Here is a 23,494-nt window from a genome sequence, read left to right on the forward strand (position 1 = left end):
TTGGTTTGACAGAGATGAGAAGGCATCAATAACATCATGCCGTTTTCGACACTGGAGCACTGTTCCTCGGAACATGCGACCAAAGAGGTGTCCGTGGTGTCGGTGTCCTTGTCAACATGAATTTGGCCATGAGCATTGATTCATTCGAATGCCTAACAACCCGAATAGGATGATTATGCTTGAATAGATGTGGCTCACTGCCGGCAGTTTCTATCTTTGTTGTCTACAAACCAAAATCCAATTATTATGAAGAAGAAATTGAGAAGTTCTACATGGAGCTGGAGAAGTTCTATAAAGAAGACCACACCTTCTACAAGATCATTGTCAGTGATTTTAATGCCAAGATAGGACCGAGAAGATAAGCCAAAGAACTCCACATTGGGACCCATGGTCTATAATGGAACAAACAGGGTGAGAGACTATCTGAGTTCATCATTGCCCTTCTGGAAGATGTGATAGATCCATTAGGACGTCGGAGGGCAGTCAAGACCAAGACCATCCATGGTAACTCACAGTTCCAGAAGGCCGAATCTAAACATTGGACATGGGAATCTCCGGGTGGACGGTTCCACAACAAAATTGACCACATCATATTCAATCAATAGTTTTGCCTGACTGATGTCACTGTTGTCCCAAAATTCCAAACGGGATCAGACCACTGACTCCTTCCTGCAAAATTCTACTTCACAAAGAAGGGAGAAAGGGCTGCAAAGCTTAAGAAGAGAACTCCCAGAACGACCACCAACTGGGAGCTCTTTGGCACTATTGTGGCAACATGGGAAGATGCTGCCATTGACGACATCAACGAAGAATACAATCAACTGGTTCAGCACCTCCATGATTGTGCGAGGAACACCAAGAGAGAGAGAGCCATAAAAAGACTCCTGTCTTTGAAAACTCTCGAGCTCATTTGCCAATGTGACTTGGCACAAGCCTCAGGCAACCACAAGTGAACATTGGAGCTCACAAAGCAGTGCAGAGATGTGATCAAGGAAGACCTCAAAGAGTGAAGAGCAGCAGTGCTGGCAGATGCGACAGAAACTGGGAAAAGCATTCGCAATGCCCGCCTGTCCTTCGCCAATTACAAGACCAAGATGACTGCCCTCCGACGTCCTAATGGATCTATCACATCTTCCAGAAGGGCAATGGAGAGGATTATCCATGACTTCTACTCAGATCTCTTTGATAGCCATGTCCACCTGCCCACATACCAAAATCCACAGGATGGATATGTTGTTCCCAACATTCTTTCTTCCAAAATCCAACATGCCATTTTATTGGTAATGAAGCGAATAGCACCCTGCCCAGACAAGGTCAGACCTGAACACCTGAAGAACCTGCCATCAGTACTCATCAATACACTGGCTCGGCTCTTCTCACACTACCTGTCTAAATGCAAGGTTCCATCCCAGTGGAAAACCAGCAGGACTGTACTACTCTACAGTTCAGTGCCACCCTCGAGAACATCATGCGGTGACTAGAATGGGAAGGAATGGGAGTGAAGATAGACAGTCGGCTTAGCTGATGACATCATTCTAATAACATCAAACATTATCCAAGCAGCACAAATGCTGGCTGACTTCAACCGTGAGTGTGGAAAAGTCGGACTACAGCTGAATCTCATAAAGACAGTGTTTATGAGAAATAGTCTCATTCCTGATGTTCCATTCGCTCTTAATGGAACGAACATCTGTGAATGCAGTAGTTGTGTGTACCTAGGTCAAGAAGTCAATATGACGAATGACCTGGTATCTGAGTTGTACAGGAGGAAGAGAGTGGCTAGGAATGCCTTTGCTTGGAATGGCTTGTAGCGTTGAAGAAATAGCTATGAGGACGAAGAACCAAGGCTCTGGGCACATCTACAAGATGGTCAGATTTCTTTGTCAAGACCCTGAATGAGCAGTTTGAGGCTTTTCGTGTTTCTGGAGCAAGCAGATGCCATTGGGCGACACTTGTACGAGACAGGGACAAATGGAGACATTACTAGTGCCCGCTCGAGCAAGTCAGTGAGTAATGGGATGTCAAGTGATCAACTGATCAAGCATATGACAGCATTCATTACAATGGATATTGTTTTTAATTTCTAATGATTTAGAAAATCCAAGTATCAAGAGGATCATTGGGATAGTTTTTGTGTTTTACAGCTCAAATTGAAATACATATTGTCACTGCCAAATAAGCTGGCAATTCAATTAGAAATATTTGACTTTTTATATTTATTTACTTTATTTTTTTGCCTTTTGGGTCACACCCGGCAATGTACCAGGGGTTCCTCCTGGCTCTGCGCTCAGAAATTACCCCTGGCGGTGCTCAGGGGACCATATGGGACGCTGGGAATCGAACCCGGGTTGGTTGCATGCAAGGCACCCTACCTGCTGTGCTATTGTCCAGCCACAATATTTGACTTTTTTTTCCTTTATTTTATTTTATTTAATATTTGACTTTTAAAAATGATGTTGAGTACTCATAAGTTTAAAAAGACAGATAATATCTTAATTTTATGGCATAATGATACATTGTTTATGAATTTTCTGCATTAACTTTTAAAATAAGTAATTTTTTACTTATTTTAAAATGTAAAATAACAACAACGTGTAACCCCAACAACGACCAGGATCCAGAGATTATCACACCAAGCTCCCAGGAGAGAACAAGGCAGAGTCTCCTACCCTGTGCCTGTCTTCACCAGGGCCCAACAGCTGAAGACCTCCAGGCCTCAGCCAAGGTCATGCTGGGACCACTCTCCACACACTTGGATGAGCCTCGTGCATAAAAGAACTGACAGAGGAACCCAGGTGTGTGGGACCCGGGGCTGAAATCTCCAAGCCTGCACGGTTTGGGACTGGACTTGCCAGTAGCTAGACAGTTACACCCACCAACTACTGTGTAACCCCAACAATGGCCAGGATCCAGAGATTATCACACCAAGATCCTGGGAGTGTGTGGCTGCAAATGCGGCTGCATGACTTTTTATTTACATTTTTTAAATTTTTCAGGGCACCTTAAATATCCCACCCACACAGCAGAGCCTGGTCTATTCGATATGCCAAATCCAGTAAAAAAAAAATGGATCTCATTCCCCTGACCCTGAATATGGCAGAGTCGAGAAGGATGTGGAAGGAGAGGCTGATAAAATCCCAAGGCAGAAATAAGCTGCCAAAACTAAGAAAAACAAAAATGATTGTCTGTACTTTCAATGCACATATGCTGGCATCTGATGCATCCATCGAGGACCTAATGGTACAAGCGAGAAAGATCAGGTACGACATCATTGGTCTGATTGAAATGAGAAGACATCAATCACATCATGCCGTTTTCGACACTGGAGAAGAACTGTTCTTGGGAACACGTGACAAAAGAGGCGTCGGTGGTGTTGGTATCCTTGTCAACATGAACTTAGCCATGAGCATTAATTCATTCGAATGCCTAACAACCCGAATAGGATGATTACACTTGAATAGATGTGACTCACTGCCGGCAGTTTCTATCTTTGTTGTCTATGCATCAACATCCAATTATGGTGAAAGAGAAATTGAGAAGTTCTACATGGAGCTGGAGAAGTTCTATAAAGAAGATCACACCTTCTACAAGATCATTGTCGGTGATTTTAATGCCAAGATAGGACCAAGAAGATCAGCCGATGAACTCCACATCGGGACCGATGGCCTAGAATGGAAAGAACAGGGTGAAAGACTGTCTGAGTTCATCATGTCAACCAAGACCTTCTATGGTAACTCACAGTTCCAAAAGGCTGAATCTAAACGTTGGACATGGGAGTCTCCCGGAGGATGGTTCCACAATCAAATAGACCACATCATATTCAATCGGTGGTTTTGCCTAACCGATGTTGCTGTTGTCCCAAAATTCCAAGCAGGATCAGACCACCATCTCCTTCATGCAAAATTCTACCTCACAGAACGCGGAGAAAAGAATGCAAAGTTTAAGATGAGAACTCCCAGAATGACCACCAACTGGGAGCTCTTTGACTCTGTTGTGGCAACATGGGAAGATGCTGTCATTGACAACATTGATGAGGAATACGATCGAATGATTCAGCACCTCCATGATTGTGCGAGGAATGCCAAGAGAGAGAGATAACCACAAAATACCACCTTTCTTCGAACACTCTTGAACTTATTTGCAAATGTGGCTTGGCACATACCTCAGGCAACCACAAGTGAACGTCTGAGCTGGCAAAACAATGCAGAGAAGCCATCAAGGATGACCTCAAAGACAGGAGAACAGCGGTGCTGGTAGATGCGGCAGCAGCTAGGAAAAGCATTCGTAATGCCCGCCTGTCCTTCACCAACTACAAGATCAAGATGACTGCCCTCCGACACCCTGATGGATCTATCACATCTTCCAGAAGGGCAATGGAGAGAATTATTCATGACTTCTACTCAGATCTCTTTAATAGTCACATCCACTTGCCCACATACCACATTCTGCATGATGGATATATCATTCCCAATGTTTTCCCTTCCGAAATCCAACACACCATCTCGTCGGTAAAGAATCAAAGAGCACCTGGCCCAGACAAGATCAGACCTGAACACCTGAAGAACTTACCATCAGTACTCATCAATACACTGGCTCGGCTCTTCACATGCTACCTGTCTGAATGCAAGGTTCCATCCCAATTGAAAACCAGCAAGACTGTATCACTATACTACTATACAAGAAGAGAGACATCCACAACATTGTCAACTATCGCCCAATCTGCCTATTGTCTGTCATCTACAAACTGTTCACTCGAGTCATCCTGAATAGGATTAGCAGAACACTAGATGAAGGACAACCATGTGAACAAGCCGGGTTCTGAAAAGGATTCAGTACCATCGACCATATCCACATGATTACTAAGCTCATTGAGGTTTCTCGGGAGTTCAAGATGCCTCTCTGTCTAACGTTCATTGATTTAAAGAAGGCCTTTGATTCTGTTGAGATGGAAGTGGTCACAGAAGCCCTAGCCAATCAGGGTGTACAAACTCAATACATCAGGATCCTCTGTGAGCTCTATTACGGATTCACTACCAGGATCTCACCATTCTACAAAGAAGTAATCATCCATGTCAAGAGAGGGGTTCGGCAGGGTGATACCATTTCACCAAAACTCTTCAGTGCCACCCTCGAGAACATCATGCGACGACTGGGATGGGAAGAAATGGGAGTGAAGATAGATGGTCAGCAACTATACCACCTCCGCTTTGCTGATGACATCGTTCTAATAACACCAAACATCAGCCAAGCGGCACAAATGCTGACTGATTACGACCGTGAGTATGGAAAGGTCGGACTACAGCTGAATCTTAAGAAGACAATGTTTATGAGAAACAGCCTCGTTCCTGATGCTCCATTCGCTCTCAAAGAAACCACCATCTCCGAATGCAACAGTTATATATACCTAGGCGGAGAAATCAACATTATGAATGACCTGGCACCTGAGTTATGCAGGAGGAAGAGAGCGGCTTGGAATGCCTTCAAGAGCATTGGACATTGGACTAAAGCATTGGACTAAAAGGACAAAGAACCTCCAGCTACAAACACATCTCTTCAATTCCAATGTTCTTCCTGAATTAAGATATGCCTCAGAGAAAACAGGACCCTACGAAAACTGGGCCATACGAAAACAGGATGAGAACACTATTCGGGTCTCTCAAAGAGGAATCGAAAGAGCTATGCTTGGAATATCACGCTTGACTCAAATGAGAGATAGAATCCGGAGTTCTGATCTCCGTCAACGCTCAAGAATCAGGGACGCTGTCTCATTTGCCAAGGCATCAAATATCAGATGGGCTGGACATGTAATGAGGTTTACAGACAACTGCTGGACTAGAGCCATTACTGACTGGATTCCACAGGATATCAAAAGATCGCGTGGACGCCCACCTACAAGATGGTCAGACTTCTTTGTCAAGACCCTGAATGATCGGTTTGAGGCTCTGCATGTTCCTAGAATGAACAGATGTATTGGGCTAAGCTAACACGCAACAGGGATGAATGGAGACGTTACTGGCACCCGCTCGAGTAAATCGATGAATAACGGGGGATCAAGTGGTCAAGTGATCAAGTGCACTTTTAAAATTTGCACAAAAATAAAAGATAGAATAACTATATATCGTAAATCTTGGTCATCAATTGACCCAAATAGCCAGATTATAGGTATATATATATATATATTCAAATAAAAATGACCTATTTACTATAAATAACAACGGAAAAAAGTCAGCTACATAGAAATAGATTATTAGTGAGACATATGATCCCCCCGAAGGCTTACACAAGTTTCACTCTTACATATCTCATGTAGGTTCTTCACTTATTAACTGCAGAGAGCTCTGTGGAAGATAAACAAGACCACACATAAAGTTCTTAAGATACAATGAATAGTTTAGTAAGTGGCTTTTGCTGAGAGACCTTTCATGGATGCCTCCGATTTCTGCCTATTTTGAGAGCAGAAGCATTTCTTGATTTTTTTTCTAAAGTATATTTTCAAAGATAATTATGAAGTAACTAGTCTTTGAAGGTAGAAATAGGCACTGGGAAAGAATTATGTCTAGAGGTAGAAAATAGTCTTGGCATCTCTAGAGGGCAGTAAAAGGACAAGGTTGTAGGAAAAATGAGCACAGCTAGAGAACAGTGAAGAGATTTTCTTACCTGACATAATTATGACCATTAGCTGGTTAAGTAAAAGCCAAGGAATCAACTTATAAAAATAAATATGCATATCTTTGATAATACGTTTAATCTAAGTGTACATACATTATAAGGAAGATTAAAGCCTGTAAGTGTGATTCAAATTCTGACAATATACATTTATAATTAGGCAAACTAAGAAAAGTTGTTTAAATTTTGTGAAGTCAATTTTGTCATTTTTAAAATTAGTTGCTTTTAGGACATAAATATATGTGCTTATGTGTTCACGTGTTTGTAAGTACATATATGTAAATACAAAATATCAGTAAAATACCGGTATGTCTCAGTGCTTACAAATAGGGAAACCTCAATAAATAATAGGTATTACTTTATTTTTATAATTATGATATAGATCAATGAGTCTTTGGTCTGAATGTATATTAGAATATTTTGAAAAAATTAAAAAAAACTGACAGACAGAAATATATGAGAGAACATGATTTAAAATAAGAATGGTTAAAAAAAATGAGTAAGAATATTACCTAAGTCCTATCTCAGAATAGTTAAATTATACTTTTCTTGGTGAGAGCACTGTAAAAATAATTTTATATTTTCCCCCATAACTTTCTAATATATTTCTAGGGTTAGAAACCACTGGCATAGAGTCATGTATTAGCCAAAAAAAAGAGTATTCCTTAAAAATATAGAAACATTTTATTTTGCAGATTTTGCTTCTGACTTCATTCAAAAGTTTTTTTCCTGGGTGGTTTTGGGTCACACCCAGTGATATTCAGGGGTTACTCCTGGCTCTGCACTCAGGAATTACTCCTAGCAGTGCTTGAGGAACCATATGGGATGCCAGGGATCAATCAGATTGGCCATATGCAAGGAAAGTGCCCTACCCATTGTACTATTGTTTCATCAATAAGATAATTTTTCTTTTTCTTTTTTTTAAATTTTTTGCTTTTTGGGTCACACCCGGCGATGCACCGGGGTTACTCCTGGCTCATGCGCTCAAGTGGTGCTCAGGGGACCATATGGGATGCTGGGAATCGAACCCGGGTCAGCTGCGTGCAAGGCAGACACCCTACCCACTGTGCTATATCTCCAGCCCCAAGATAATTTCAGTATTACCAGTATGCCTTTTTTCTGTTTGTGATTGCAGTTTATCCCCTGTAAGTAATTGCTGTACTGAATGTCCTGATAGTAACTTAACTTTTCTTCTAGATTTAGAGCTTCTATATACATACTTGAATAATGTTTAATGTTGCTTATATTTTGGATCCATTTAAATGGAATGATGCTATGTATATTATCTTGTGTCTTACTCTCTTTGCTTATCATTAATTTATAATATTTAATCTTTTTATTATATAAAGCTCTATTTCATTCATTTTCATATTCTAAATGTTTTTGTTGTATGAATGCCATCGCTTATTTATGTAAATTACTCATGTTTTGAGAATTTTGTTTTGTTTTAAGGTCACACACAGCAGGGCTTAGGGCTTAGGACTTATTCCTGACTCTGTGCTCAGAAATTACTCCTGGTGGAGTTAGGTGGATCATATGTGGTGTGTGGGATCAAACCTGGGTTTGCTCTATGCAAGTATTTTTTCTGCTGTACTTCTGCTGAGGCTGGAGTGATAACACAGCAGGGAGGGTATTTGCCTTGCATGCGGCTGACCCTGGTTTGATTCCTCCACCCCTCTTGGAGAGCCCAGCAAACTACCTAGAGTATCCCGCCTGCATGGCAGAGCCTGGCAAGCTCCCCGTGGCATATTCGATACGCCAAAAACAGTAACAACAAGTCTCACAACGGAGATGTTACTGGTGCCCACATGAGCAAATCGATGAACAATGGGAGGACAGTGCTACAGTGCTTCAGCTCTTGAGAATATTTTAAATTTGAAGCTCTTGTGAACTATGACTTATACATATTCCTGTAAGGTACTTAAAAGTAGAATTACTGTCTTATATGTTTTGACACTAGGTGTTGTCAAAATTTTTTCCAAATTAGTTGTATCCATTTGTATGTTTTTCAGTGTTTTAAAACTTATTTTGGAATCTAGATTTCAGTGTAGGTGATAATTTTAAAAAATGAACTTTAAACAGTGAGTTTTAAAATTATGTGCCAAATATTTTGTGTTTTACAGGAACACGAATGTAAACTGACTCGAGAAATCTTAGAATTGATTGACAGAGAGGTTGACCTTATGATGCGAGGAGTCAAACACTGTAACCTTGAAGGACTCAGAAAAAGAATTGCAACACTCTTTATTCAATACATTAAAACACCCTTGTTTAATCCTGAAGTTGCAAGACACCTTAAGGTACTCTGCTTTTCTCCATGTTTTCTCAAATCGTCTCAACTCTTAAATTTCTCAATTTAAATGTTAAATATTTAAAATAATTTAATTTCAAATTTAAATATAAAATGTTAAATAGTCTCAAAATTTCTCAAATACTTTTACTTTCTCAAATTTTACAAGTGTAGTTAATTTTTTTTTTTTTTTTTTTTTGCTTTTTGGGTCACACCCTGCGAAACACAGGGGTTACTCCTAGCTCTGCACACAGGAATTACTCCTGGTGGTGCTCGGGGGACCAAATAGGATGCTGGGAATCAAACCCAGGTTGGTCGCGTGCAAGACAAATGTCCTACTCACTGTGTTATCGCTCCAGCCCCATTAATTTTGTTTTAGAATTTTACTTGGGCTCCATGTGGAAGATTGTATTTTTTGGTAAGATCTTTTTTGAATTGCTATTTTTATGTCATTGAATTAATTTGCTTATTTTCTGTGCATGCATATCCTGTTTTGAATTCTTTCCTAATCTCTGAACCAAACTACATTGAATATTTTGCTCTGTTGAATGCTTCATGGTCTCTATCTTCATGCTTTTGCATGTGTAGTTGCTTTCACTGTTCATGAACTACTGTTTACTGTTTCATCTAGACAATTCCTCCTCATTTTCTAAAATTCAGTTTTCATACCCTCTTCTTCCTAAGACTTCAGAGAAAGTTAAACTCTTCATATCTTTGATTCTTCATATACCTGGTTATGTTTCTTTATTATAATAAAAGTAAAGTAAAGGCCCTCCCGTTGTTCGTCGATTTGCTCGAGTGGGTCCAGTAACGTCTCCATTGGAGACTTTGTTGTTACTGTGTTTGGCATATCGAATACGTCACGGGGAGCTTGCCATTTATTATAATACTTATCACAAAGTTATAATGGTTAATGAACAGATTTCTGTAGATAACCTGATGGAATTTAAAATGTAATATGTGTTTGAGCCAAACTACCTCTTTTAAACCTAGCATGTTCTGGGTGAAGGGATCAAAATTTATTTATTTTCATTTAAAAATGTCATGAAAAGAAATTAAGCTGGCTTCTCCAGCTCCAGGATGTCTAGGCCTCTGTGGGAATTTTGTTCCATAAAGCTAGGGTCATGATGACTCAATGACTTCTAACTGTGAAAAACTTTTGAAAATGCTTTCAGAAAAGTTTGAGGTGGTAATTAATGACTTACAGTGTTCAAATGATTACTTTTAGACTTATAGTTTATTTAAGAATCTGATTAAATATCTAGATTAAAATACCACACAGATTGACATACTAAGTATTTTTTATTTGCATATTCCTTTGAATGAAATTTAGGAGCTTGATTATATTACAGAAGAGTAAATATGTTTTCTTACATATCCCTCTTTTGGGGTTGGTTTATCTTTTTCATTATTACTGAATTTTGAGAATTTTTTAAAAAATAAGTTCTAAGATGTATGATTTGTGGACATTTTCTTGTCTTTTCATTCTTTCAGCAGTATTTTTTTAACAGAGGAGACTTATTAATTTTTGTGAAATTGAATGTATTCATTTAGTAACAATCATTCTTTCGATGTTTGGTTTACATTAATTTTTGCAGGTGACATAGGGACAATGGTGGAGGATTGTAGGCATTTTGGTAATGGTGGAGTACAATAGCTTTGTAAATAAATTCCATAAACTTCAACACAAGGGGAGGTCTTTAAACCACGAACAAACAATTCCTTCTTGCTTAGTTCAGAGATACAGATACACATGGTAAGGTAAGGTAAAGGTAAAGGCCCTCCCGTTGATCATCGATTTGCTCGAGTGGGCCCAGTAACGTCTCCATTGGAGACTTTGTTGTTACTGTGTTTGGCATATCGAATACGTCACGGGGAGCTTGCCAGGCTCTGCTGGGCGGGCGAGATACTCTCGGTAGCTTGCCGGGCTCTCCGAGAGGGGCGGAGGAATCGAATTCGGGTCGGCCATGTTGGCTGCGTGCAAGGCTGGAGCGATAGCACAGCGGTAGGGCGTTTGCCTTGCACGCAGCCAACATGGCTGACGCGAGTTCGATTCCTCCGCCCCTCTCGGAGAGCCCGGCAAGCTACCTAGAGTATCTCACCAGCACGGCAGAGCCTGGCAAGCTCCCTGTGAAGTATTCGATATGCCAAACACAGTAACAACAAAATCTCCAATGGAGACGTGGTTACTGGGCCCGCTCGAGCAAATCGATGAACAACGGGAGGGCCTTTCCTTTCCTTTCCTTACAAACTTCAACACAATTATAACCATGTTGTCTAAACAATAATTAAAATTTTAAATGAAAATATTAAAATAAAAAATTTATAAATGTTTTCGGAGTAATTGAAGTTAAAATGTCCATATTACCAAAAGTGATCTACAGCTTCAATAAAATACTTGTCAAAATTCTAATTGTACTTTTAATATAAATTTGAAAATTATCAAAATTTTCTTGACACATCACTGACAAAATAAACCACATAAAAATGTTTAAAAACAAGTAGTCAAGGCAATTTCAAGAAAGAATAAAGTCTGAGGCATCACACTTTCCAATTTCAAACAATTTTATAAAACTATAGTAGTAAAAACAGAGTGGCATTGGTAGAAAAACAGACACATAGGTCAATAACGCAGAATAGACCCATCAGAAATAACCCCATATAACTCTAGTCAACTAATATTTGACAGAGGTACCAAGAACACCCAGTGGGAGGAAAATAGTCTCCTTAATAAGCAACACTGGGAAAACTGGTTTAATAGATTAAAAAAAAAGTGAAATAGACCCTTATCTCACACAACATACAAAATTCAACCCAAAATGGATTAAAATCTTAAGTGTAAGACTGCTGAATTATAAAAAGACTAGAAATTTGAAACACCATCTTTAAATTTTTTCTTAATGATATAATATTGGCTTATAATATTATGTAAATTTTAAGTATATTTGTCAATATATGTGTATACAATATTAAGATTATTACTGACCATTGATTTTTCTGAAACTGAATTTATTCATTTAGTAACATATCACTTCACAAATGCACAATTAACACTTCACAAATGCACAATTAATCCTGTTTACTAATTTTACCTTCCCCACCACCTTCCTTTTTGGTAATATAACCTTAATTTTGTTCTCAGAATCTAAAAGTTTGTTCTAATTTTATTCTATAGTTCACATTTGACTATAATCATGCTGTATTTTGCTTAATTTTGTATAACTTATTTACATAACACAGTCCTTTCATGATTTATTCATGTTGCTGCAAATGGCAACTTTTTATCCTTTTTTATAACTTAGTAGTATTCCATTGCATATATAAGCACCATGTCTTTATTTACAACTCTGTTTATGGGCATTTAGTGTTTCTACAATTTAGTTGCTATAAATAATGCTGCAGTGAACTTAAGTGGTAAATACATAGGTTCAAAGTAGTTTCTCATATTCTTCAGCGAAATTTCCGTATCTGGAATAAATTATTATTAGTTTTTCCATTTCAATTTTGAGAAACTTTTATACTGTTTTCATGGCTAATGCCATGAAAATACAAATTTGTATTTCTTCCAGCAGTATCTGAGTGTTACCTTTCTCCACATTTTTGCTTGTATTCACAGCAGATCACTATTTTGAATGTGTAGTTAAGAACCTCCCATAGCATGGGCCACCCCCTCTGGCATGGAGGGATTTTATTTATATTAGAAACTGGCTGTTGCATATTTTAAAGAGTAGCTAATGTGGCATAGTATCAGGCACTTAAATTCTTAAAAATAATTACCAGAATACTCAGAGGGCCTTTTACAACCTAGTTGCTACCTGCTAATTTTTTCTAGTTGATTTTTCCACATATATCTGAAGGTTGAGGAATATCATTTTTATTTTCTCACAGGGTAATAAATATTCCCTGAAACTTAAATTTTATACAGAGTAGGTTCTAAAGGGGAAAATATATCTTTGAAAGTTAGCCCACTTGTTTTCTTGTTTTCTTATTCTTAAATGTTGATCTTTAGTTGTTGGTTAGTATTTTGATAGGTTTTATATCTTTCTGTTTTTCTTCCTCCTCCTACATCAATACTTAGGTCCCACAGGATCCACTGGACTTTTATAAGAAGATTTATTTTTGCTACAGTTGTCACCTCTATTTGCCTTCCACAGACTTTTATATATCTTCCACCTCACGTCACATAAATCGGTGTCGTAAATGCATTAACCTTGAAAATGAGAGTCTACAACGAGAATCATTTTTAAAGTACAAATGTTTACTTAAACGGCTCTTCTATTCAGAAGTCAGTTATGATGATGATTCTAAAATTGCTTTTCTGATGGAGGTATGATCTGTAAAACTTGTCAGTCATGGAATAAAATTTGTCTCTGTCAAGAGGATGTCTTCATAGGAACTGGACTGATAGAATGAAATGAAGTGCACTTGAAATGCATAGTTTTTTTTGCTTTGGCATGGGAAACGGTGCTCTTGAATTATATATGGAGATATGGTCTTAATATTTATAATAAGCTATAGTAATAATAAGTTTGAGGATGTACTGGTGAATAAAAACCTCATAAGGGGAAAGAACACAATAATTAAGGTTCTTGCAATGGCAAAATAAAGTACAAAAAGAATTGTAATTAAAAATAGCATATGCATTCAGCATATACATAAGGGGAAGAATTGTTGAACACTATTAAGTACTAAACAAATTTCTTACTGCAATCTGAGGGCCAGAACAAAATTCCCAGATGAAGTGACTTAATGTAGAGTGTGGTCAAGACATGAAGTCTGAATGTGGGCAGCTGTTACGTGGTGAACCTTCCATTCATGTCAAAGCTGAAGGTTGTGCCTCTTACATTCTTTAACAGAAAATAAAGATAACAGTGACAAAAAATCACACATATATTACTTATAGAAACTTCACAGTGTACTCTCGTGCCACTGCATTTATTATAATTTGCAATGAATATTTATTATATCTTGGTTTTACTTACTTTATTTTTCTCACAAAGGAAGGAAAAAATGACCATATATCCCATATTTAGAAGATCCTGATTAGCACAATTACTTGAGAATTATTCAGAAGAGTGGACTGCATTACTTCTTTTCAAACATTGCTAGAAATGGGGTAGAATTGAAAGGCCACACATTCTAGTAGCAAGACTCAGGGCTTCTCAGAGCCGAGCAGCTGTTAGAGTATGTAAGTGCAAGCAGGTAACATATCACAGCCGTGATACTGGATTTGGCACATTTTGCAAGGTGTGGACATTATGTTTATCAGTCAAGAAGAGAACATTGTTAATGGAAGAAATATATAAAAGCAAGGTATTTCTGAAATCAAAGATATTTAGTTTTTTTTTTAGCTAGCATGGTTCACAGTATTGATAATGATCAGGATTCATGCATAAAACATTTCAGGACAACACTCTCCATCAGTGTCCACTTCCCTCTGCCATTGTCTCAGTGTTCCTCCCCTCACCTCCTGTACCCTACAGTGATACGCTTCCTAGAAAATACCAGTTCTCAGTTGCCTTCAGATATTTATTTCTTCCTTACTAGGTGACACCAAAGAACTTGAATTTTTCATAAGAATTATCAGTTTTGGGTTTTTTTTTTTTTTTGCTTTTTGGGTCACACCAGGCGATGCACAGGGGTTCCTCCTGGCTCTGCACTCAGAAATTACTCCTGGCTGTGCTCAGGGGACCATATGGGATGCTAGGAATCGAACCTGGGCCGGCTGCGTGCAAGGCAAATCCCCTACCTACTATACTATCACTCCAGCCCCAAGAATTATCAGTTTTAAAAGTGCCGGAGATATAGTATAGTGGATAAGGCACTTGCCTTGCAGATCCCCAGTCCCCCAAGCCCAGCCAGATGTGATACCTGAATGTAGAGCCAAGAGTAAGCGAGTGTTCCCCACCCAACAAACACAGGATTTAAACCAAATTTTTAAAAATCTAAGAAAAAATATAAATCATATGTAGCACTGTAGTTCTGTCCTCCTGTTGATCATCGATTTGCTTGTGCACCAGTAATGTCTCACAATAAATTGTGGGACTTGTTATTCTTTTTGGCATATTGAATACATCACGGGTAGCTTGCCAGTCTTTGGCATGTGGGCGAGCGAGATACTCTCAGTAGCTTGCTGGGCTCTCTGAAAGGGGCAGAGGAATTGAACCCAGGTCAGCCACGCGCAAGGCAAACGCCCTACCCGCTGTGCTATCACTCCAGCCCTCTAAATCATATGTTTATTTTTTCTATTTCTGTTAAAATAGCAAAATAGTTTTTAGTCAACACAGTTTTCTTAAAAAGACTTGAGGGGCAAGAAAGAGAAGAATATGAAGAGAGAACACAGGCTTTCTTTATTCCTGATGAATGTTTGCAGAGCTATAAACTTTTCTCTTAACAACTGCGTTTGCCGTGTCCCACAAGTTCTGGTAGCTTGTGTCTTTATTCTCATTTATTTCAAAAATCTCTTGATTTTCTCTCTAAGCCACTGGTTGTTCAGTAGTGAGTTGTTTAATTTCCAGGTGTTTGATTTGATTCTCCTTTTCTGGGTCTGATTCACTTCTATTTTCAGTGCCTCATAGTTGATACAGTTTCTGCTCTCTTAATTTTATGGAGGTATGTTTTGTGGCCCAATATGTGGCCTATCTTGGAGAATGTCCTGTGTGCACTGGAGAAGAATGTTTATTCAGCTTTTAGGGGGTGAAAAGTTCTATATATATATATATCTATTAACCCCCGTCTTCCATTTCTTCCCTTAAATAAAGTATTTTATTGCTGAGCTTTTTGTCTGGTGATCTATGGAGAGGTGACAAAGCAGGCTTGAAATCTCCAACTATTATTGTGTTGCTATCAATATCCTTCTTCAAGTCTATTAGCAGTTGTTTTAAGTATTTTGCTGGTCCCTCATTAGGTACATATACATTTAGAAGTGTGAGTTCTTCCTGATGTGCTTATCCATTGATCATTAAGAAATGACCTTCAGTGTCTCATAGCCTTCTTCAATCTGAAATCTATGTCATCTGATACTAGTATGGCTACTCCAGCTTTTTTGAAGGGATTGTTTGCTTAGAATTGTTTTCTATTCTTTGACTTTGAGTCTGTTTTTGTTCTACTATTCAGATGTGTTTATTGAAGGCAGTAGTGTTTTGACTTCGTTTTTCTGATACATCCTGCTATTCTGTGTTTCTTAATTGGTGTATTTAGCCCACTGACATTCAGAGAGATTATTGTTATGGGGTTTTGTCCTGTCTTTCTGCAAAAGTTTCATGTATTTGAGGGTCTTTTAAGGCTATTTTGCCTTAAAATAGCCTTTTAGTTTTTCTTATAACCATGGTTTTGAGTCCATGAAACTCCTGCATTGTTGTTTGTCTGTGAAGTTGTGTGTTGTTCCTTCAGATCTGAATGAGAATCCATCTGGGTAAAATGTTCTTGGTGAGGCATTTATTTCATTGAGTTTTTTAAATTTATTTATTGAATCACTGTGGGAAAAGTTACAAACCTTTCAGGATTAAGTTTCGGTCATACAAATATCAAACATATTTCCCTTTACCAATACCACTTTTCACTACGAAGAACCCCAATTACACCCCCCCCCCAACACTTCCAATGCCAGTGAGGCAGATGAATTCTAGTTAACACTCTATCTACTTTGATTAGATTCATTGTTTCAACAAAAGGTGCACCATTATTTTTAGAGTTTACACCCCCAAATCAGACATGCTGAAAAGGCATTGTGAAATAATTTGTTTTCTACATCTGGTCACAAGAATCGAATGATGTTGCGTGGCCACAATAGTGGCCGCGCGATTTTGGATTTCTGGTATTTTACTTATTAAGCCTGCAAGTATTTCTGCTGAGAGTCAGATAATTAAGAGATTGGTTTCTGTGCTCTGGAGCCATGGCCGTGCCAGAGAGCTGCTCGTGGGGGGCAACTCATGACCTTGGTAGGGCGTGAAGGATGAGCCGGGAACACCCCCCTTCCCATGAGGTTTCAGTTGCCCCATCACAACTGGCTCATACCTGGCTTTCCATAAAGCTCCGAAGTGGCTGCCATCTTTCTTTCCAGAGGGAAAAAGGTGGAAGGGAGCAACATCCTTTCCCCTCTGGACAGGCATGGTGGCATGGATTAACGCATAGTCCATTCACTTTTCTGCTGCAAGCTGCCGGGCTCTGCATTAAATCCCTGTGCTTCTGGAGCCATGGCTGTGCCGGAGAGCCGCTCGTGGGGGGCAACTCGTGACCTCGGTAGGGTGTGAAGGACGAGACGGGAACGCCCCACCTTCCCATGAAGTTTCAGTCACCCCATCACGACTGGCTCATACCTTACTTTCCATAAAGCTCTGAAGTGGCTGCCATCTTTCTTTCCAGAGGGAAAAAGGCCTATTTCATTGAGATTTTTCACTGTATGCCAGCTGATCATTTTTCTTATCTGCCCTTCATAAAGATACTTGTAACCTAGTGCTAGACATAATTTTATTATTATAATGCAATAATTTCAAGTATAATTTCAAGTATAATTTGAAACGTGGGAAACTCCACCCTTATATATTGATAATGTTTATTGTATATATTCACATGCATGAAGTTACAATATAACTTCATTATATTTAATACAACTCTGAAATTATTCATATAATTGATGCAACTAAATTAAAAATTTGTTATTCAGGTACATATTCAGAATGTTAGTAAAAATTCTAAACATTACATTTTTTAATTCTATTTATTGATTTTCCAGAGCAACTGTTGTAGCATTGTCTATATTTTTTCAGTACTCAGTGAGAACTTGATAATATCAGTTGAAGTTAATATGCCTAATTGTTCATTTATGGAACACTGAAACAGCTTATTGAGATAAGTTTTTTTGTTTTGTTTTGTTTGATTTTTGGGCCACAACCTGTAGTGCTCAGGACTTACTCCTGGTGGGGCTCTGGAACCATAGAGTGTTACACACAAGGGAAGAGCCCTAACTGCTGTACCATCACTCTGTTCCTTTATTTCATTGTTTAAAGCTTTGGTAAATAGTGTAAGTTTATTTTTTTTTACAAAAATAATTCTTAGTTTACTCCCCAAGTTTTTAAAATAATGATTTACTTCCCTTTACTTAACCTCTGTAAGTATTCCTCCTTGGCAATTCTTAAGTTTATATATGCAGACCTTATGATGAAAAAAATCATTTGAAGTGTTTCAGCTAATATGATTTAAATTTTTAAAAGTTCTTAAGTAGCTCATTTCCACTTATTCCTTCTTTTCTGATTGAAACAACAGCCTTTAAAATAACACTCAATGAACTGCTAAGTATTAAATCTCAATTTCCTCCTTTGTAAAGGGGGAATTTATTCTGAGCTAAGATAATAGTAAACATTTGAATGTACCCAATAGCATTAAATATAAACTGGAAAAGAGAGAATATCTAAAGAAAAATATACAGTGAGGAGGCATTTAGGATTCAGGCTAATGAAATATTTTGGGCAGAAAGAATAGTTTTCTTAACAACAACAACAAAGTACCAGCCACTATAATTGTGAATAATATTTCTCTTTCAAAAAGATACTCAATATAATTTGACTATTTACTCAATAGTGTAATGATAATAGAGATATTGAATACATTGTTTTGTTTTGTTTTTTAATTTTGTTTTGCCATAAAGCTACAGGATATTCAGTACCTGATTGAGAACATCTGGTCATCACAGTCAATTCTCAGTTCCTGTACTGATCTCAATAAGCTAGTCATGGTCAGATGGGACAAGTCCGTAGAGTGGTCTCCCTGGAATTGCATTCTTCTCACCAAAGATGAAAGCATTGCTCATCTCAAGCTAAAAAGTATCGAAGAGGTAAGACTTAAGTTCAGCTGTATTTAGGAAATTAATTTCTTCTTTGGCATTGTTAGAAATAACTTCACTGCCTTTTATTATAGTCGATGCATAATCTAAATACTTCCATTGTGTTAAGAAAGATAATTAACAAAATATGCATATAGTTGACAGGGCAGAGGTTAAAATGAAAAGGAGGCTAAAGCACATGATAAGATGTATGATCTGAACATCTCATAGGTACCTAAACATGATGCTACTAGGTGCCTAAACATAGGTACCTAAACATTCCTGATAATAGCCCTTCAGTTCTATGGTAATTTCCATGAATGTAGGAATTTTGTTTAGTTTAATCATGCCTGTGTCTCTAATACCTACAACAGCACCTATAACAAACCAGAGTTTTAAAATTATTTGCTGGAGACCTTGCATGCAATTAACTGGGATTGTATCTCTGCCACACAAACCCTGACAGGAATGATCATGGAGCACAGAGCCAGAAGTAATTCTTGAACACCACTTGCTGTGGCCACAAAATCAAAATAATAATAATTACTTGTTGAATACATTTATACTACTATCTGAAAAGTATTTTAGAAACTAGAATCTGTTCATCAATAGCTTGTTACCAAAAGGTGTAAAAGACATTAATTTCCAAATGAAGTTTGTAATTAAATGTATGCTCATCATTCACATTGATGGGATATATATATATAGCTTGGAGACTCCATTTCCATCTGCTTCCAACTAGCTAAGGGTGAGAAAGCACCACAAAAACCGAATGCCTGTTAGTTTTAGTTATTTTAATGACACAATCCATAAAACATTTTGATGAGAGGCAGGAAGGAGTCCCTGAAAAGTTCCTAATGATTTATATTGACATTACACAGGCCTAACTTCCCAACAATGGAAACCAATTCTCTGCTTTTCATTGATTCAATTGCTGTGATATTAGATAAAAGAAAAAAAATAAATTACTGCAAATACACTAGTCATTTTGATCAATACTATTCCTTGTCTGGTTTTTTTTTGCTGGTTAAGGGAGAAATGAAGCTAGTTAAGTTTTTTGGCTTTTTTTTCAATAATTTTCCAGAAGAATAAAGCTAAGAAAAACTTCATTCTAGAACTTGAAATAAAGGGCAGCAAGAAATTTAAATTGTATTAAGTATTATATTTAGCAAACTAAGCTGCCTCATAAATATTTGATCACTGGGAGCATATCCAACACTAACATTTTGTTTAGGACTCATTGTGGAATGGAAGTTCATTTCTACAAAGCCGATATTTTGCTCCTTCTTCAATTAATCCATACAACTAACTCCCTTTGTGTATTTAATCAAATTATTTCAGTATCAAATTAAATTTTCCAATCTCAAGATCACTGATCTTTTTGAATCTTTGTAAACAGAGCTATGTTCTCAACAGATAAACAAAGAAAAATTCCTTTAAATGATTTGGACTGGTGCAATCCATTTCTTTTTTCTTTTTTGGTCACACCCAGTGATGTACAGGAGTTACTCCTGGCTTTGCACTCAGGAATTACTCCTGGCGGTGCTTGGGGGACCATATGGGATGCTGGGAATTGAACCCGGGTTGGCTGCATCTAAGGCAAATGCCCTACCCGCTGTGCTATTGCTCCAGGCCCTGGTGCAATCCTGTAGGTATTAGAATTCAACATTCTAGTTAACAAATGGGCTGGAGCGATAGATAGCACAGCGGGTAGGGCGTTTGCCTTGCATGCAGCCAACATGGCCAACCTGAGTTTGATTCCCCCGCCCCTCTCGAGAGCCTGGCAAGCTACCGAGAGTATCTCGTGCCCTCATGGTAGCCTGGCAAGCTACCCGTGGCGTATTCGATATGCCAAACACAGTAACAAATCTCACAATGTTACTGGGCCCGCTGGAGCAAATCGATGAACAACATCAATTAAATTGCAACAGGAGAACAGTGACAGTTAACAAAGTTGTGTTTTTCTGTAAACTGAAGTATATTCAGAATTTTCTTAAGGTACACAGAGTTTTCTTTCCTAGTAAGTGATGAAAATTAGGTTTAAAAGTTCAAATAATTTTGAATCACTACATTTATGACGTGGTATCGGAGACCGAACATGGGAACAGCCACTTGCAAGGCAAGCGCCTACCCACCATTCTATCACTCCGGGGCTGGAGCGATAGCACAGTGGTAGGGTGTTTACCTTGCATGCAGCCAACATGGCCGACCTGAGTTCGATTCCTTCGCCCCTCTCAGAGAGCCCGGCAAGCTACCGAGAGTATCTCGCTTGCACGGCAGAGCCTGGCAAGCTACCCATGATGTATTCGATATGCCAAATACATTAACAACAAAGTTTCCAATGGAGACATTACTGGGCCCGCTCGAGCAAATCGATGAACAATGGGAGGACAGTGACAGTGACAGTGACATTCATGACACCAATTATAGGGAAAACATGGTAAAAGCTTTGAACTTAAATGAGGCATGTCACTTTTTCATAGTGTGCAGACTGGTCAAAGTAGGAACAATAGGGAATTTGAATTATGAACTGACCAGTATTCCCATTTTTCTATCACTTACAATCCGCGACATTAAGACATGTCTTCTTTACTTTTTTAAATTTGATAAAAGTTAGCTAAAATGGGGAATCTGTATAAAGCATCAGAGTAGACTTGACTTTGAACACTTAGGTGCTGGGAGAAGTTAGCCAAGTTTGTTAATATCTCAGTGCCTGTTTTTGTCATCTACAAAAAGAAGATAATTTGAGAAGTGGACAGTATGTATTGGATGTCATTATTATATACTAAGAATATGCTTATGTCATATTTAATAATTACTTTTTTGGCACCATGAAAATCTATATATTTATAAGTATACACTGTATTTATAATATTAAATTATAGGTATATAATAAGGAGATATGTAATATATCATGTATATAATATACATATCATGTGCACATACTTATTACTTGTAATAAAATATGTAATATAACTATTATTCCCTACAACTGATGGATAGGAGAAAAGCTAAATATATAAAAAATAAAAAATCAGACGTCAAAATACAAATGGAAGGGAGAAATGTGAATTTGGAAATTAGTAATATTCCACTCTTATTAGAAAATAGTTTGTCATATAATATGGCAATTCACATGATGAGTCCAAAATAATGTTGTAGCTGTGGAGACACGAAAAGTCTAAAAATTAGTTAAGGAGAAAGAGAGGAAGGAAGGAAGGAGGGAAGGGAGGGAGGGAGGGGGCAAGGAAGGAAGGAAGGAAGGAAGGAAGGAAGGAAGGAAGGAAGGAAGGAAGGAAGGAGAAAGAAAGGAAAAGGAGGGACAAGAGGGGAGGAGAGGGGAAGGGAAGGAGGGGTAGAGGGGGGAGGGGAGGGAAGGGAGGGAGGAGAGAGGTGAGGGAGGAAGGAAAGGAGGGAGGGAGGAGGAAGGAAAGGAGAAGGAAGGAAGGGAGGGAGGGAGGAAGGAAATAAAGACGAAAAGAAAAAAGGAAGGAGAGGCTTTATTAAGGAAGGAAGTTTATATTCTGTTTGCCCCAGGCTAGAAATAGTTCAGGTACTCTTCCCAAAACCTAAGGTAGTCAAATGATGAACAAAAAGAAATTACCTCATCACATCACAATGTGATCTTTACTTCTACTTCAGGAAAGATGAAGGGAAATGCCAGTTATAGAGAAAACCGATTGAAACTGGTAATTGTACCCAGTGCTGAAATAGATTTTAAAGAGAGAACTAAGGTGACGAGAACATTTATTCAAAAATGTCAATTGACATGTAACTTGTGGTGTGAAGACATATAAATGAAAAAGACTCAGTTTAAGCCTTCAAGAAGTTTTCCTTACAATCAAACTCTAAATAAATAGTGAAATCAAAGACAGAATAAACTAAATATTGTGATTAGTATACACAGAGTGCTTAGCAGTATTGAAGAAAGGGGTTAGTTTAGACTCAGAGAGATCACGGGGAGAATTAGGTTAAACAGCCTTGTTAAAAAAAATTGAAGAGCCCTGAAAAATGAAAAACAAAGTGTGAAAAAAATTATTTCTGGGAAGAACAGACAAATGAAGCAGGAAAGTGCTTCTATTGAGCAAAAATATTGCTGCCATCTAATAGCACTTAATTTTCTTTTCTTCTCAGGGATATAAACCTTTGTTTATTCACAAGATCAAACACAAACATATCCTGGCTATAAACTATTTTTCTCAAGTTCCAGCCCTGGCTTCATTTATACTTAAGGATGAAGAAGTAAAAGATATTAGAAAAAAATACAAGAACGATTCAAAACCTACTATTTTAAAAGCCAGAAAACATACTCGTACTTAGACGATCTGCAAGTATTTGCTTCAAGATCACCATTTTTGTCACCACCAGTACAGTAGTCATACCGTGGTCATATACAGTGGAATTAGAATGTTATCTTTTTCTGATTGGTTTTTGTTTTTCACTGTATTATAATACATGAAGAGAGAACATCTGTGTATAAATATTTTATTGTTAAAATAAGCATTTTATTGAAATATAACTTTGATATTTAAATTAACATTTTAAAGAGAGCATTTTATTGTCTATTATTCTTAGAGTAAAAGATTTGGGGAGGGGGTCTCTCAGAGAGTGCATAGGTCCAGGCTTCCATGGGTTTTTGTCCAGTTTCTGAATGTCTTTCAGGGTGAGACACCTGCTCTTTTCTTATTCAGTTTGTTTTAAACAACATTTTATATAGC

The 23,494-nt window shown here is 37.9% G+C and overlaps 1 protein-coding gene across 1 annotated transcript in view; it reads left to right on the forward strand.

The window, feature by feature from the left end:
- The window catches only part of IQUB (IQ motif and ubiquitin domain containing), a 66,707-nt gene extending 43,435 nt beyond the window's left edge, over positions 1-23,272 (forward strand). The window contains exons 9-12 of the mRNA XM_056118494.1: positions 8,790-8,966; positions 13,035-13,283; positions 18,603-18,788; positions 22,911-23,272. Coding sequence (XP_055974469.1) covers positions 8,790-8,966; positions 13,035-13,283; positions 18,603-18,788; positions 22,911-23,096 — 798 coding nt within the window. The 3' untranslated portion in view covers positions 23,097-23,272. The remainder of the gene's footprint in view (positions 1-8,789; positions 8,967-13,034; positions 13,284-18,602; positions 18,789-22,910) is intronic.
- Positions 23,273-23,494: the final 222 nt, after the last annotated feature.

This window comes from Sorex fumeus, unplaced genomic scaffold (genome assembly GCF_029834395.1).
Source record: "Sorex fumeus unplaced genomic scaffold, SorFum_2.1 ptg000037l, whole genome shotgun sequence".
Taxonomy (NCBI): domain Eukaryota; kingdom Metazoa; phylum Chordata; class Mammalia; order Eulipotyphla; family Soricidae; genus Sorex; species Sorex fumeus.